General features: G+C 38.2%; 3 protein-coding genes across 3 annotated transcripts; 1 reads left to right on the top strand and 2 right to left on the bottom strand.

The window, feature by feature from the left end:
* Positions 1 to 507, top strand: LOC117569658 (uncharacterized). The gene is made up of 2 exons (XM_034250904.2): positions 1 to 222; positions 295 to 507. Exons 1-2 carry the CDS (start codon positions 22 to 24, stop codon positions 418 to 420), a joined length of 327 nt encoding a protein of 108 aa, XP_034106795.1. The 5' UTR covers positions 1 to 21; the 3' UTR covers positions 421 to 507.
* A 2,344-nt stretch (positions 508 to 2,851) lies between these two features.
* Positions 2,852 to 4,057, bottom strand: LOC117566488 (trypsin-1). Its single transcript, XM_034246021.2, has one exon. The coding sequence runs from the start codon at positions 3,986 to 3,988 to the stop codon at positions 2,897 to 2,899; it is 1,092 nt and encodes a 363-aa protein (XP_034101912.1). The 5' UTR covers positions 3,989 to 4,057; the 3' UTR covers positions 2,852 to 2,896.
* Positions 4,058 to 4,188: 131 nt separating this feature from the next.
* On the bottom strand, positions 4,189 to 7,734 carry LOC117568760 (serine proteinase stubble). Its single transcript, XM_034249596.2, has 3 exons — positions 7,654 to 7,734; positions 4,938 to 6,101; positions 4,189 to 4,872 (listed from the first exon to the last, which is right to left on the bottom strand). The coding sequence occupies exons 1-3, from the start codon at positions 7,732 to 7,734 to the stop codon at positions 4,555 to 4,557; spliced, it is 1,563 nt and encodes a 520-aa protein (XP_034105487.2). The 3' UTR covers positions 4,189 to 4,554.
* Positions 7,735 to 13,793: the final 6,059 nt, after the last annotated feature.

Raw genomic sequence — 13,793 nt, 5'->3', positions numbered from 1 at the left:
TACAGCGAGCTGTCATTTTATATGAATTTCGAATTTCGTTTGCGAAGCTTTTGTAAAAATTTTGAAAATTATCAGTATAAAGTTAATGTATTTAAAATGCCCGTCGCTGTTCGCTTGGTGGAAGCCTTGGCCTTAGTCACACTGATGGCCCTCATAACTTGCGTTTCTCTTGGAGTTGTCATCGCACAGCGAACGTTAAGTCTTACTATAACATTTATTGAGGTGGCTTTGCAAACTGTGTTCTTTTTCCATTTCCATCGAGATCCATTAAACTTAATCTATTCATCCTCTTAGCCGGCTGCAAACATACTCGATGTGGTTCTGATCATGATAGAGAAAATGCTTGTGGGCGCCCTCGTATGCACTGTTACTCTAATCAACACTGTGAGCAGTGCTTTGCATATGATTGGAATTGCCTAAATACGTTTCCTTGTATCGTTGAAATTCGTCTGCTCTCTTTTTCGCATGCAAATAAAGGCGGTTCGCGATGTAAAAACATTGTATCTATTTACAATTTTATTTGTGGGTGGCATTGAACTGTTAAGATCGAAAAGCAAGTTGCATATTCTTAGTGGACTTTAACATAACTTAGATTTCAATTAAAGTTGGGAAAGATTTCTGTGGTTTAAGACTGCAAAAGTTCTTGTAAGTTGTTATTTACAGAGACCAATGGCTAGCATCCGTAAGTCTTTAAAACGCACAGTTCATTTAAAATATTTTTTTTATTGAAGATTACAAAAAGGAGTGCAATGATAGTAGCATAAGATACATGAGAGTTACAGAGCATTGTTTATTATTTAATGTTGCCACATCGATAATTTTCAAACTTGCATTATTCTAACACAGAAACACATATTTTTAATTTTTGTTTTTATAATATTAATTATAAGTTCCATTTGCCCCGGTGAAGAAAATTTATATCAATTCTCTTATATCAAGTCTCGCGCAAGACTCGTTAGTGAGATTAAGCATATTTAATGGATAAAACAAATTAAATATGTTGAATACTGCAACTGTTTATTATTTCCTTTTACCAATAAAAAATTAATTTATTATCTGAAAATTTATTGAATCACAAAACTGCAGCTGTAAAACAGCTGGATGTTAAATACTTACATAAATGTACATAGGTGTTAAACTTATTTATTTACTGTTTAAGTTGTTAAAACTGAAATAATTTATAAACAGCACTGACTGTGACCTCTGCTATATTTTTTTGGTGCTTTATCAATGTTGTTAATATAATCATCTTAAGTAGAAAATGTTATATTTTCTCTCAATGAAAATTCGAGTATAAGAATAATCAATATTTTAACGCATTCTAATTTAAGCCAACTAAAAAGTACAAACACAGCTATTTAAATTTCCATCTGAAATTGCAGCCTTTAAGTCAGCTTATGCTTTTAACAAGCCGACGAAAGAGAAAGCTAAAAATGAATTTATAAAGGCACCGCACTAATATTCAATCAAACAATTTTACGCCCCAATAAATACTTCTAACCTGCAGGCAGCCAAAACACTAAAATGCGCTCAATTGCAGCAAATTTGCGCCTTGGACGCAAACAAAAACAAAAAGAAAAAAAGAGTTCGTAAAAACGATGCAAACACGAATGAAAATAAATATTGTTTGCCACAAAATATAAACTTGGCTCGAGGATGGCAATAATTTAAGTGCGGGTTTCTGTCTCGCTTCATCTCTCAATACTCATACTCTGCCTCTCCTCCTTTTTGCCTCTCGTTATATGTTGTATATTTCTCACTTAATGCCACCTTTAAAGCATTTGTACCTTTTGTGCGCTGGTTATTCTATTATATAGTTATTTATCAATGCTGCCAGGATCGTTGCTCAACTGGATCCCAATGCGAGATATCCACACAGTGTGTAGGAGTTGTTGCTGGTGCGAATCGTGTTTTGATTTAGTGGCAATTTCGGGAACTAAAATTGAGCATGGCCTCAGGGGAAAATTGGAAACAAGCAGAGAAACAGGCGGAAATTGAAGCAACTCCAGAACGGCAGTTAACAAGGCAAAAAACAATAACAACTCGGTCACCTGAGGGTCAAATACATACGAATATACTCATCCAACGCCTTCGAAAGCTAATCGGAAATTTGTAAAACCGGATTGCTTTAAAAGCCAAACAACACTGGTTTCAATCAGTGCGGAATTGATAAAGGGTTTATTATGGCAGGCTCAGTACTCGATTTGTTGATATCAATCGGCATTAAAAACGTGCTTAGGCTTTCATATTTGAAGCAACTAGACTTAATATGAGAAGACAGAGAATTAAAAATAGGACTAAGGTTATCCAGCTTGAGCATATTAATTCCTCGCAAAGTTTACTTCATGATGCTTATACTGAAATAATTTCACAGCAATAAATAAAAAAAGTTTGATTTGATAAAATTTACTAATCTAATAACGCTAGAACCAGCTTTTAGTCTTGGATTTGCCAAGATTGATCTGCCAGTCAGAACAAAGAATATTGTATGTCAATGACAACAGCAGTGCTCTTATTTAAAATAGTTTCTCCCTCTAATATTTTGTAACTCTAACCGGATCTTATTCCGATGATTCGCAAAAGGAAAAGTCACAAAAGCAGAAGCCAAGATAGAATCGTAGAAACTAAACAGAATAGCAAACCCAATGCGATGATATAATGTAGAAACAATTTATATTTAAATTTACCCATTGACAGCCTCCAAACCTCTTGCACTTGGGCTATACGTTAATAGGGTTTTCAGAAAAAAATAATTTTATATATGTGAATAAAATTAACAAATTTAACTTGACATAATAACCTTGAAATGAGCCCTTACTCTTACACTCAGTAAAAACGAAGACTTTTATGCGAATGAAATGAGCAATGCCTTTATTTTAAATGATTTCTTTCTTATTTATATAAGATCGGTAACCGGATCGGGTTCAGTCGATTCACCAGCTTGGCTTGTCTCAGAGGAGGCAGCTGTGCCTGCCTCTGTCTGCTCCGTTGTGGTGGTGCTCATGGCTTCTGGAGCTGCTGGCTCCTCGGGTTGGCTGCAGGCACACGAATCGCGAGTGTTCGCCCTGATCCATTCGTTGAAGTTGCTGACGCGTGTGTAGACACCAGGGGAGCCCGGCTTGGCACAGCCTTCGCCCCAGGAGACTATGCCAGCCAGCTGATAGGTTTGTTCGCCGCTAATCACATGCATCGGTCCTCCGCTGTCCCCTTGGCAAGAGTCCTTACCGCCCTCCTCCACGTAGCCGGCACAGATCATGTTGTCGGTGATCTTGGAGCTGCCATAGTTGCTGTCTCGGCACTCTTGCTGTGATAACACAGGCACCTCCACCTCTTGGAGCGTATCGGACACAGGTCCGCCTTCGCTAAGAGCTCCCCATCCCGTAACCACAGCAGTTTGGCCAGCGTAAGTTTCAGTCGGGGTTGGCAGGCAAACGGGATGCATGTCGATGCCTAGCCGCACTGGCTCATTGAAGCGAATTAAAGCGATGTCACTGTCGAAGTTGACAGTGCTGTAGTTGGGATGCACCAGCACACGACTCACGCGTCTGTCCACAATTTTCACATTCGAGTCTTGGCGGTTGTGCTCCAGCAAGCGAACTGTGATCAGGCGATGATAGAAGCCATTAACACAGTGTGCGGCAGTCACAGCGTACTGATCGTTAACCAGCGAGGCACCGCAGTAGAAGCTACCAAACCACATGAGCATGGCCATCCATGGATACTCGTGCACCTCCGTCTCCTGGCCGCCAACAATGCGATGCCTGGTGTTGATGTTGCCACAACCACAAGCGGGACACTCGCGCTTCGCCGGGGCATTGGTGTCAGTGTAGTCGGGTCCCAGGATTGAGACGATCCAGTCGAGAAAACTATTTTGACGCAGGTTGCTCAACGACTCCAGAATCTTGCCCGGCTCAGAGACGCCACGTAGACTGGGCGTGGCCAGGCAAAGGCTCAGCACTGAGAGGAAGCAAATATATTCGTATCTCATATTTTCGCTACACAGAACTTTTGTGGCCAACTGGCAATTGGCAACTGAGTTGCCGAGGATGCGCCACAAGCTGCAAGAAGCCTGAAATAGAACTCAACCTGAACCTGAATCTTAAACTGGCTAGACCGGACCCAACCGAAGGTTGTTGACTGTACCAGCGAGTGGAATGCAGAACTACTATAGAACACTCTACTTGGCAGTAGTTTTTCTTTTTTTTAATCAATAAATAAACGAATCGAGCCAATTATCTTCGATTAGTCGAAGCCTAAATACACTTGCAGAGCCAACTACCAATTTGATCAGTAAGAAAATAATTTAAAAAGTTTCATCTACAGAAAAATTTCAGTTTTTGTGTGAGCAAATAAAAACTGAATTTTCCGCGATCGTTTTTTAGAATTTTGGGAGTTGAAATCTCTCGGACGATTTGCAACGAAACGAAAAAGTTTTCGCTACCAAAAACTGGAATTTCGCATAATCGTTTTAAAGTGCTGATCAATTTGGAGTTTATAGAGTAGAGCTCTGGCAGTGATTGCCTTAAAGTTAGTTGCAGCTGCTCGGCTACTTGGCTACTTGATCTTCTTGGTCTCTTGATGGCACAGACAAGCCTGCTTGGTGAGGTTCTTGATCCAGGTGCCATAGCGATTCACTCGCGCATAGACGCCCGGATAACCGGCCTTAGCACAGCCCTCGCCCCACGAAACAACGCCAGCGATCTGATGCTCCCGCGTACCATTCGGCACAATGTGCAGTGGACCACCGCTGTCGCCCTGGCAGGAATCCTTGCCGCCCTCATCGTAGCCACCGCACAGCATATTGTCGGTGATCTTGTTGCCGTAGCGACTCTTGCGGCATTCGTCTTGTGATAGAATTGGCACCATTACCTCCTGGAATATCGGAGAAAAGAGTGTGAATTTTCCATAGCTGATCATTTAGCTTTTTAACTTCTTACTTGTAGGGTATCAGAGGTGGGTCCGCCCACTTTGAGTGCTCCCCAGCCGGTGACGATCGCTGTCTCTCCCTTGAAACTGCGTCCTGGCGTCGGCATGCAAACTGGATGCAACACCTCATTGAACTCTACAGGTTCATCCAGCTTGATGATGGCAATATCGTTGTCATAGTTGCGTGCATTGTATTTGGGATGCGTGATCACCTCTGCCACCTTGCGATCGATCTTCTGCAGATGCGACATTTTGCGATCGTGCTCAAGCAGACGCACCGAAATGCGCTCCTTGCGGAAGCCATACACACAATGCGACGCCGTCAGCAGGAACTGATCGTTGAGCAGCGAGCCGGCACAATAGAAGCGTCCGCCATAGAGCAGCATGGCCACCCAGGGATACTGATGCACCTCCGTCTCCTGGCCACCCACGATGCGTTTCTGTATATTCGCCACTCCGCAGACACAATCGGTGCAGTTGCGCGGTGGATTCAAAGTGGGTGGTGCGGGAGTAGTGACTCGACGCGTGGTTGTGGTGCCCATTGTGGGTGCTGATGTGGTGCTGGTCGTGGTGGCTGCACTGGACGACGACGAAGACGATGGCGCCTCAGTGGGCGAGGTGGCCGAGCTGCTGAGTGTCGCCAACGTGGCGGTTTCTATGGCACCGGGTCGTTGGGGTAGCAGTGAGAGCACCCATTGGACGAAAGTGTTCTGTGATTGTTTCAGCAGTGGAGAGCTGGGTGTTGTGCCCACGGAGGCGGCGGCCTGGTGTGCTGCAGCTGATCCGAGTAGCAGAAACAGCAGCAGCAGCGGCAGCAGGTTGAACTTTTGGCGGCCACAAGACATTGCCAATGAGTGTTGAGTTGGTTGTAGTTTTGTTTGGCTTTCTCTGCGTTTAGGCGACACCACACCACACACGGCTTGTGTGGCTCGTTGCAAACTGAAAAGCCAGCCACGAATTTGAAAGCCAGCGACAAACATTTCACCCAAATTCACATGACAAGCAAACCAACAACCGATCGAGCGACTGGGCAGCAAAAAAAAAAGTTGTTCTCGCCTGTGGCACGTCCACTTTGCCAATCTACAACAAGTGAGTGTAAGAGAGTGTGTGTCAGTGTATGTGAATGTGTATGAGAGTCTTCGCTGTATTGTATTTGTATTCTGCTCATGCGTGGGCTACGCCGGCTTGACCATGATAATGATGCTTCACCTCAAAAGCAACACCCAATGAGTTCAATTCAACGGTTTTCGATACTCTTGTTACAAGTACCGCCGATCACTTGTGAAACAGATAACAAAGTGTATAAAATAATGTAGGTTACGTTACGTTATTCATAAACATTTTTAAGCGATTTTTTAGAATTCAAATATACCAAATGTAAACTGGTAAAAATGTTTTGCAATTTTGAACCATTTTGTGTGAAATTTAATTTAAAATTTATTACAAACAAACAAAAGAAATAAAAGCTAAAATTTATTGAAATTTTTAAGCACTTTTATCGAGTTTTATGCAATAAAATCTTAACGAAAAAACATGAAAATTTTATTGAAAGTTTTATGCATTCGCGGTTTTCTATTTTTATGAATAAATCAGCATTTTATTATATTATTTCTATTTTATAAACTTTGAGGTAATATATAATAAGAATAATAAAAATAATTATGCCATCAACTCGACTTTTATGATTTTTCTATGAAATTTTTAATGTTAATAATATTTTATCGCTTAGTCTGCATTAATGAATTGATTAATTTTTAACCAAGCTATGAATTTTATTCTTCTCTTTTAATATATTACTTTATGAGAGTATAGAAGCATCGATATGTTGTACTTCCCAATTTTTGTGCTTTTACATTATTTTTTTGTTTTTGCCACTGAAGTAGCGAAAGTTTTTTTCTCGCTGTTGATTTTATTGAAATGATTTTTTTGTTGTTGTTGCTGTCGTTGTCTACAGCATGTATATTCGCAGTTCGATCGCTCGATGCGTCGTAATTTTACTTTCTTTTGATTTATTTTATTGGGTTGACTTGATTTTTTTGTGTGTTGCCTGCTTCTTGTTTGTATTAGTCGACTATCTGAATGTGTGTGTGTTTGTGTGTGTTTTTTTTTTGGGCTTTATTGTGCTGGCGTTTTCGTGCTATTTGTTGGCCGTGGTAGAAGCGCCAACAAGCGATGCCACTTAACTGTTTACCTTTACAACGTTTACGTGGTTTGGCTGTGTCAACTCACAAATACAGGGTGTTTCAGTTGAGCACACAGATAGTTTAAAGTTGGAGAAGGGTCTGTCTATGTTTTAAGTATCTGTGGATCTGCGCTCGTAAAACTTTAAGTGCACTCAAGAAGTTAATATGCCCCTTTTGCAGTAAACCTGTCAAGAAAGACATGTTCCCCTTCTTCTCTCTCTCTCTCTCTCTCTCTATCTTACTCACTGACAATTGTCAAGCAGGATTAATGATGACTGGCTGTGCGTCAGTTGTGGGAGAAAACTGCTGCGCCTGCGCCGCAGTTTTGTTTTGAGGCAGTTGAACAATTATTGATAAATGACCACAGTTGACAGATGAGTGCGGCATTAGTCAGTTGCAGATGCAGATGCAAATGCAAATGCTGATACAGATGTGTTGCTGGAAAAAGTCATTAGTATGCACACACATAACACTTGGCATATTAATTGTGCGCGTAATGTGGCCAACAGGGAGAGAAGGACCAGGGGAAACGTTGATGACGAACTAATGTTGGAGACAGAGGCACATCCAGAGCCAGAGCCAGAGCCAGAGCTACAGCCAAAGCCAAAGCTAAAGCTGGAGCCATCAGGCCATCAGGGCAACCGCAATGCGTTGTTAAAACAAAGTGCCATTTGCATAATAGCCATGCTAGACAAAAAGCCAAACAACATACGAGCACACACACACATGCTTACATGCAGTACTATATAAATTTTTAAAATGAGTGTATGTGTGTTTGTATGTTGGGTGGGTTATTTATGTGATGAGGTAGAAGAACTGCAGACCTGCACTTGGCGGCGCAATTATGCAAGGCTGTCTCGTTGTCTGGCTTCACAAACGTGACCACCAACAAAGTCGGACACTGGCTGATTGGTGGCCAGAGCATCACGGGTTGCTGTTCATGTTGTTGCTGTTGGTTTTGTTGTTAAACACGTTGGCAAATATGTTAATAGGTTTTGTAATATGCACATTAGATGCTACTACAGCACAGTCATAAACTACGAGTACACTGTAGGCCAGCAATTAGTGTGAATCTCTACAAGGAGATGGACTCCGAATATATGAGGAACTATACTCCAATGGAGATAAATTGCACACAGGATGACAGCGTATTTTAAATAAAATATATAAAAATGTTTCTAAAAATATAAAACTTTTTTGAATGTATTTTTTATTGTTATTTAATGGGTATATCAGTTTCCTTTATCTTGATTGAAAAAGTATTTAAATTTTTACACATTAAAGTATATTTTATTTTGTAGAAATATAAAAATTTACAATCTATTTAAGCGTTTTTAAATTAAAAAAAAAAAACTTAACGGAAAATCTTATTATTAAAATTTATAAAAGACATTCAAAGTTAAAACACATTTTAGTTAAAAAATACATTTAGTTAAGAAACATAATATTTATTGCAATTTTGATAAATGAACTATATCTAACATTTAGTTTTCAGACTATATTTTAATATGATGTATAAACTTCATAATATGAAGTTTATATTTCATATTCATAAATGTTTTCAATACGCATGTGGGCAGGAATTTGCAATCCTCTTGCTATGAATATCCGAGACTACTAAAAAAGTCGCCACAGGCTACAGACTGGAATTTAAATTACTCTCTTTGAATATTGTCCGAAAAACCTCAAAAAACAATTAAAAACGTGTTGCTGTGACCCTTCAGCTTTGGTGTCGTTCGTCTATCCTTTCTTTTTTTTTTTGCTATATACATATTTGGGAAACTGGGAAGCTGAAAAGTTTGTGAGCTGGGAAATGGGAAATGAGAGCTGAGAACATGCCGCGGCACATGTAAATGAAATTTTCACAGACAGTTTGGCGCGTGTAAAAATTTCACTTTTGATTTATGCACGCAGCGTGGGAGGTTGGACATCAGACAGCACAAGGATTAGGATGAGTATGAAGAAGAGATAGAACTCTGCGCGAAAAGCCAACAACAATTGAGTGGCAACAAAGATATTGCAACATATTTGCATAGACAACCTTTATGGGCAACTATTACAGCACTCATAGATAATGCTTTGCTATGCGCACTGCGAGTTAGCATAAAATTTTATAAGCCAAGTTAATTAAGCCGGCAATTCGCAGTTCGCAGTTCGCAGTTGGTAGTTAACAGTTAACTGCCAGAGCAGTCGGAGTTGGCCACGAAAGGAGCGCAATTCAGCTTTTGTGGTGTTTTCGCAGGCAACTTTGTTCATTTGCAGTCGAAAATTTAATTAGTTATTCCATTTGCGCTTTCAGTCTTACGACTTTATACATACATACATATTTATATGTATATTTGTTCTTTTTTTCTGTACTATTTTTTTCGTTCATCCCAACAGCATTCATTCAAATTAAACCAATGTGCTTTTTGTGTGCTCTTTGGTGAAAGGTGTGCGGTGGACCAAAGTATTCTGTGACTGAGGGGATAATCAGAGAAGAAGTTTGAGTGGGAGTGTTTCGCATTTCGTTTGAACTCTGAATTAAATGTGCATGATACTTAATACTTGCAGATAGAAAAGGCTGGATTGAAAGACACGAAAGCTTGAAAAGGGAATTTCCACACCTGAATCGAAAATTGCAATACATCAAAGGGCATGCAAAGGCGCTCGAAGCTCATGTAGCCACTTCAACAAGCTTCCTAATGATGGCGCGGTGCCGCCTCTCAAGACTGGAGAAGAGTGAACGTGAACATGAAGGTCAAAAACACAGACTTGCAACATGCAACGAAATCAAAAATCATGCCAAGGAGTCCAGAAGGCAGTCGAAAAGTTTCGAGTTGCAGCGAAAAACTTGTAGCTAAGTTTGCAACACGCGATTTTGGTCGATTATGAGTTGTATGTAGTTGTAGCCGGAGGATACAACTTTTTTTTTCGGGACATGCTCAACTTGCAATAATTTGCATGCAAGCAGTTTTCTGTTTTCAAGTGGCATGCAACGAGAGAGTGCCTCACGCAATCCGCATAATAGATTAATTACAGGTGCCGGTCAAATGGAAATGGAAATGGAAAGATACGAATCAAGGCGTTGGACGCCATTCAGGACAATCGATAATTGTCACTCTCATTTCAAAAAAGAGGGAACAACTCAAAAGAGTAAAATTAAACTTAACAATATTCAATTTAATTTAATATAATTTCAATCATATATGTTGGGGTTTCTTTGTATTTATGATTTAATCAAACACATACTTTTTTATTTGGAAAACTTCGTTCATTAAAGCGCAAATTTGCAATTAAAAAGATTTCGCAAAAACTTAATTTAAATTACATACTGCTTTCATATAGTAAATGTCTTTGTCACTTTCGCACACAATTTAACTTGGGCTGTGATAAGCTGGAAGCTGGTGGGAAATACTCGTATTTTCCTGTGGGGATGACAAATTTTTTTTGCATGCTCGTCATCGGCTATAATTTCATTTGTGCTATTTTTGCCGCTGCCACTTCCGCCGGCAATAAAATTAACTGCGGATTTAATTAATTGCGGTTTGCACTCTTCGCCTTTAACCGCTTTGAAGTGCAGTAACATTATATTCAACTCTACGGTTTGATTTTATTTCTGCCTTTTTTCCAATACCCTATTGTGACAGTGCAGATGGGAAGGTAGTTCAGAAAAGTGTAAATTAAATTGGGAAAGCTTTTGGTTGCGCAATTTCCTTGTTTTCGAGTGCAAGGTATCTTTGTGTTCAGTCATGTTGTTTTTTTGTTTAATTTTTTTTCAACAGTGTCGACTTTTGCTGATTGTATTTTCATAGGAAATCAGTTTTTAATGAAATTTTGATGGGCCATGTGCGAAAAGCATAAAATAAATTATTTAATAAACTTTACAAGTAAACAAAAGTTGCATTACAATAAAAACCCTACAAATGTGAAAGCAGCATTTAATTAATTTTCTAATATAGATACAATATACAAACAAGATAATATTTTTCTGTTAATCAATAATTGCGATATTTGAATAATCTATTTTATATAGGTTTTAATAAAATTCAATAATAATAAACATGATGATTAAAAGTAATGAATTCAAAGAAAATAAATTTGTGTATCTACCCTTGTTTATTATTCAATTAAGTGTCACTTATGTAGCATCAAGCATTTTATTGCAATTTTAAATATCTAACAACGGGACAGTTTGTTGTTTTCCTAACGATATCATTTCCATAGATTTTATGTGTCTTTATGGGACATAAAATGCCCCATCGATGGGACCAAGGGCACGACTTGACCAACAAATCGCAAAGAAATTCCAATCACCTGTCGACAACATTAAATTCGACTTCGATTTTTATGCGCTCTGTTTTCGCCTTCTATTCGTGACAATCAAGAGCGAATCGGAAAGAAACGAAACGAAAACGTAGAAAAAAAATCTATTTTATGTTGACCATAATGTATCTGTTCACCTTAACCTTTTTCTTTTCCACTCTCACACAAATACCATCTTCTTTCTCGTTCTCCGTTCTCTGTTTTCTGTTACTCTCTCTTTCTATATTTATCACGCATTTCAAGAGCTGTGCTTTTTGTGTGTTTGAAATTGTTTTGCTCTTTTTTTCATCCATCGTGGATTTCGATTTTTATGGTTGTCAACAAGCGCTTAAAGTGGCTAAGCGTGTAACGGGCACTCGAGTTCTTTCTGCTCTTCAAATCGACTGTCAACCGGGCTCTCTAAAGTCGCGTGGCTAATTGGAACAACATTTGATTGGACTAAACAAGCTTTGAAGCGCCGTTCCGACATTCTCTTAGCTTTTTTTTCAGTCTCTAGTATTAGCAGCGATTATTTGTTTAATGCACTTTAAAGGTGCAATTCAAACTGGTGTCAAAAAATAGATAAGCCCATGAATTAAAACTAGGAATTATATTTTATCAAAAATGAAAAATATTTAACGGACTTTAAAAACTTTAGACTATTTTATTTTAGTCAAAAAACAAAAATACTTTCTATGAAATCCATTTCTAGTGCACTTGAAATCCAAATTTCTAATATTCAAAGATGAAAAATATTTGATGCGAATATAGGTATAACTACGAATCTAAATATTCAGCTACTTATTAAACAAGACAATGCTCTTTTTGTATACATTTCAAATTTAAAAGTATTGCATAGGAAGTCCATTACATTCAAGGTGAAAAATAAATAAAACTATGGGTTAAAACATTATATTTAACACGTAAAAGAATATGTTTTAAATAATAATATTTCGTTAGATGAATCTAAAAATTTAAATTTAAATATTTAACTACTTAACTAGAAAATATATTATGCATTGTGTCAAAAATTCAAAATATTCTCCATACTGTAAATTATTTAACTAATTTTCTATGAAATCACTAAAAATTAATAATAGCTAAGAGAAGCTATTCTTTCTTAAATTTCATAATTTAAAAATTACTTATTAGTTTTTTATATATAATCTATTAAACTAATTAAGAATTAAATATGGCATCATTTAAAAATAACTTAATTAACTGTGAACGTTCTTAGAAAATGTATCTTGTGTTGAATTCTATTATTCAATTATGTTTTAATTTAAAGTAAATGTTCTACAAATAGTTGCGCATAAATGATGTAAACTAAGTAAACTATTTATGTAAGAGTTAAATGGCTCTAATTGCATGTGGCACAAATGAGTTTGGCTCAAATATTGATAAAGGCATTTACTGAATCTGAGTCTGTCAGGTAAACTTGAGCATATGCAAACTGACCTAATTGAATGAAATTATCAAGCATGTGTATGAATAAAGCAAATTAAATTGAATGCTTAATATAGGGCAATTAAATAAATCAATGATGTTTATCAATTATTCCTTTGCAATTGTTGCTTTGATAATATTATTTCTCCCGAGGCGCCGTTTCATGAGACAGTTTCTCATGCAAAAGCAATGTTTTAAGTGCCTCTGTTTCTCTCTGGATTTCAATCAGACTAATTAAAATAATTATGTGGTAGATTTTGCTAGTTGATACAAAATGGAAAATGCCAAATGCATTAAGAGCTGCTCCAACAACTAGTTTGAGAGACAAATGGACAACGGGCAAAACTGTCTGCAAATAAATTTATTCAGACTAATGACATTTGGTGCACATAGTCGGGGGGCGGCTGTTGATGTTGCGGTTGCATGCTGTGGCTGTTGCATGTTGTACGTTTTCTTCATCAATGATTAATTGTTTTGACAATTTCGGTCTGGCAGACATCACTTTCAAATTCCTTGCCATGTCGTCGTCATCGTCTGACATTTGCCCGAAAACGAGTGCGTCGAAAATTTCCGCGGCAAAATGCAAAGCTACCCAAAACCAAAAACTGTGCAACTGTGCAACATTCACGTACACATCAGTTGCGGCATTTGTTATCGTTGCAACCAAGCAGACTTCCGCCACCCCGCTTCATCTCGCCTTCTCTTTGTGGAGCATGATATTTCGGTTGCAATGCTGACGAATGTAGCAAAATTGATGTATGATTTTGGCAGAAACAAAGCTGCCCCATCATGGGGCAACAGAAACAGCAGCCGCGGTAGAAAAAACAACATGCCAACTCTGTCAGATAGTTGAAGATTTATAATATGGCAGTCGACTGCGCAGAGATTGAGCAAAGTTTTTAGCTCGCTTCACTTTAAATTTTTGAGTAACTTTAAAATCGAGAACGCCTCAAA

Source organism: Drosophila albomicans, chromosome 3 (assembly GCF_009650485.2).
Source record: "Drosophila albomicans strain 15112-1751.03 chromosome 3, ASM965048v2, whole genome shotgun sequence".
Lineage (NCBI taxonomy): Eukaryota > Metazoa > Arthropoda > Insecta > Diptera > Drosophilidae > Drosophila > Drosophila albomicans.
The sequence above is the reverse complement of the archived record's forward strand: the minus strand, read 5'-3'. Positions and strand labels throughout refer to the sequence as shown.

Coding starts and splice junctions, on each gene's coding strand:
- LOC117566488 (XM_034246021.2), bottom strand. CDS start 3,988: ATGAGATACGAATATATTTGCTTCCTCTCAGTGCTGAGCCTTTGCCTG.
- LOC117568760 (XM_034249596.2), bottom strand. CDS start 7,734: ATGGCTCCAGCTTTAGCTTTGGCTTTGGCTGTAGCTCTGGCTCTGGCT. Junction 6,102..7,653: donor TGCCTCTGTCTCCAACATTA/GTTCGTCATCAA, acceptor AAGCCGGCGTAG/CCCACGCATGAGCAGAATAC. Junction 4,873..4,937: donor CCACCTCTGATACCCTACAA/GTAAGAAGTTAA, acceptor CCGATATTCCAG/GAGGTAATGGTGCCAATTCT.
- LOC117569658 (XM_034250904.2), top strand. CDS start 22: ATGAATTTCGAATTTCGTTTGCGAAGCTTTTGTAAAAATTTTGAAAAT. Junction 223..294: donor TTACTATAACATTTATTGAG/GTGGCTTTGCAA, acceptor TCATCCTCTTAG/CCGGCTGCAAACATACTCGA.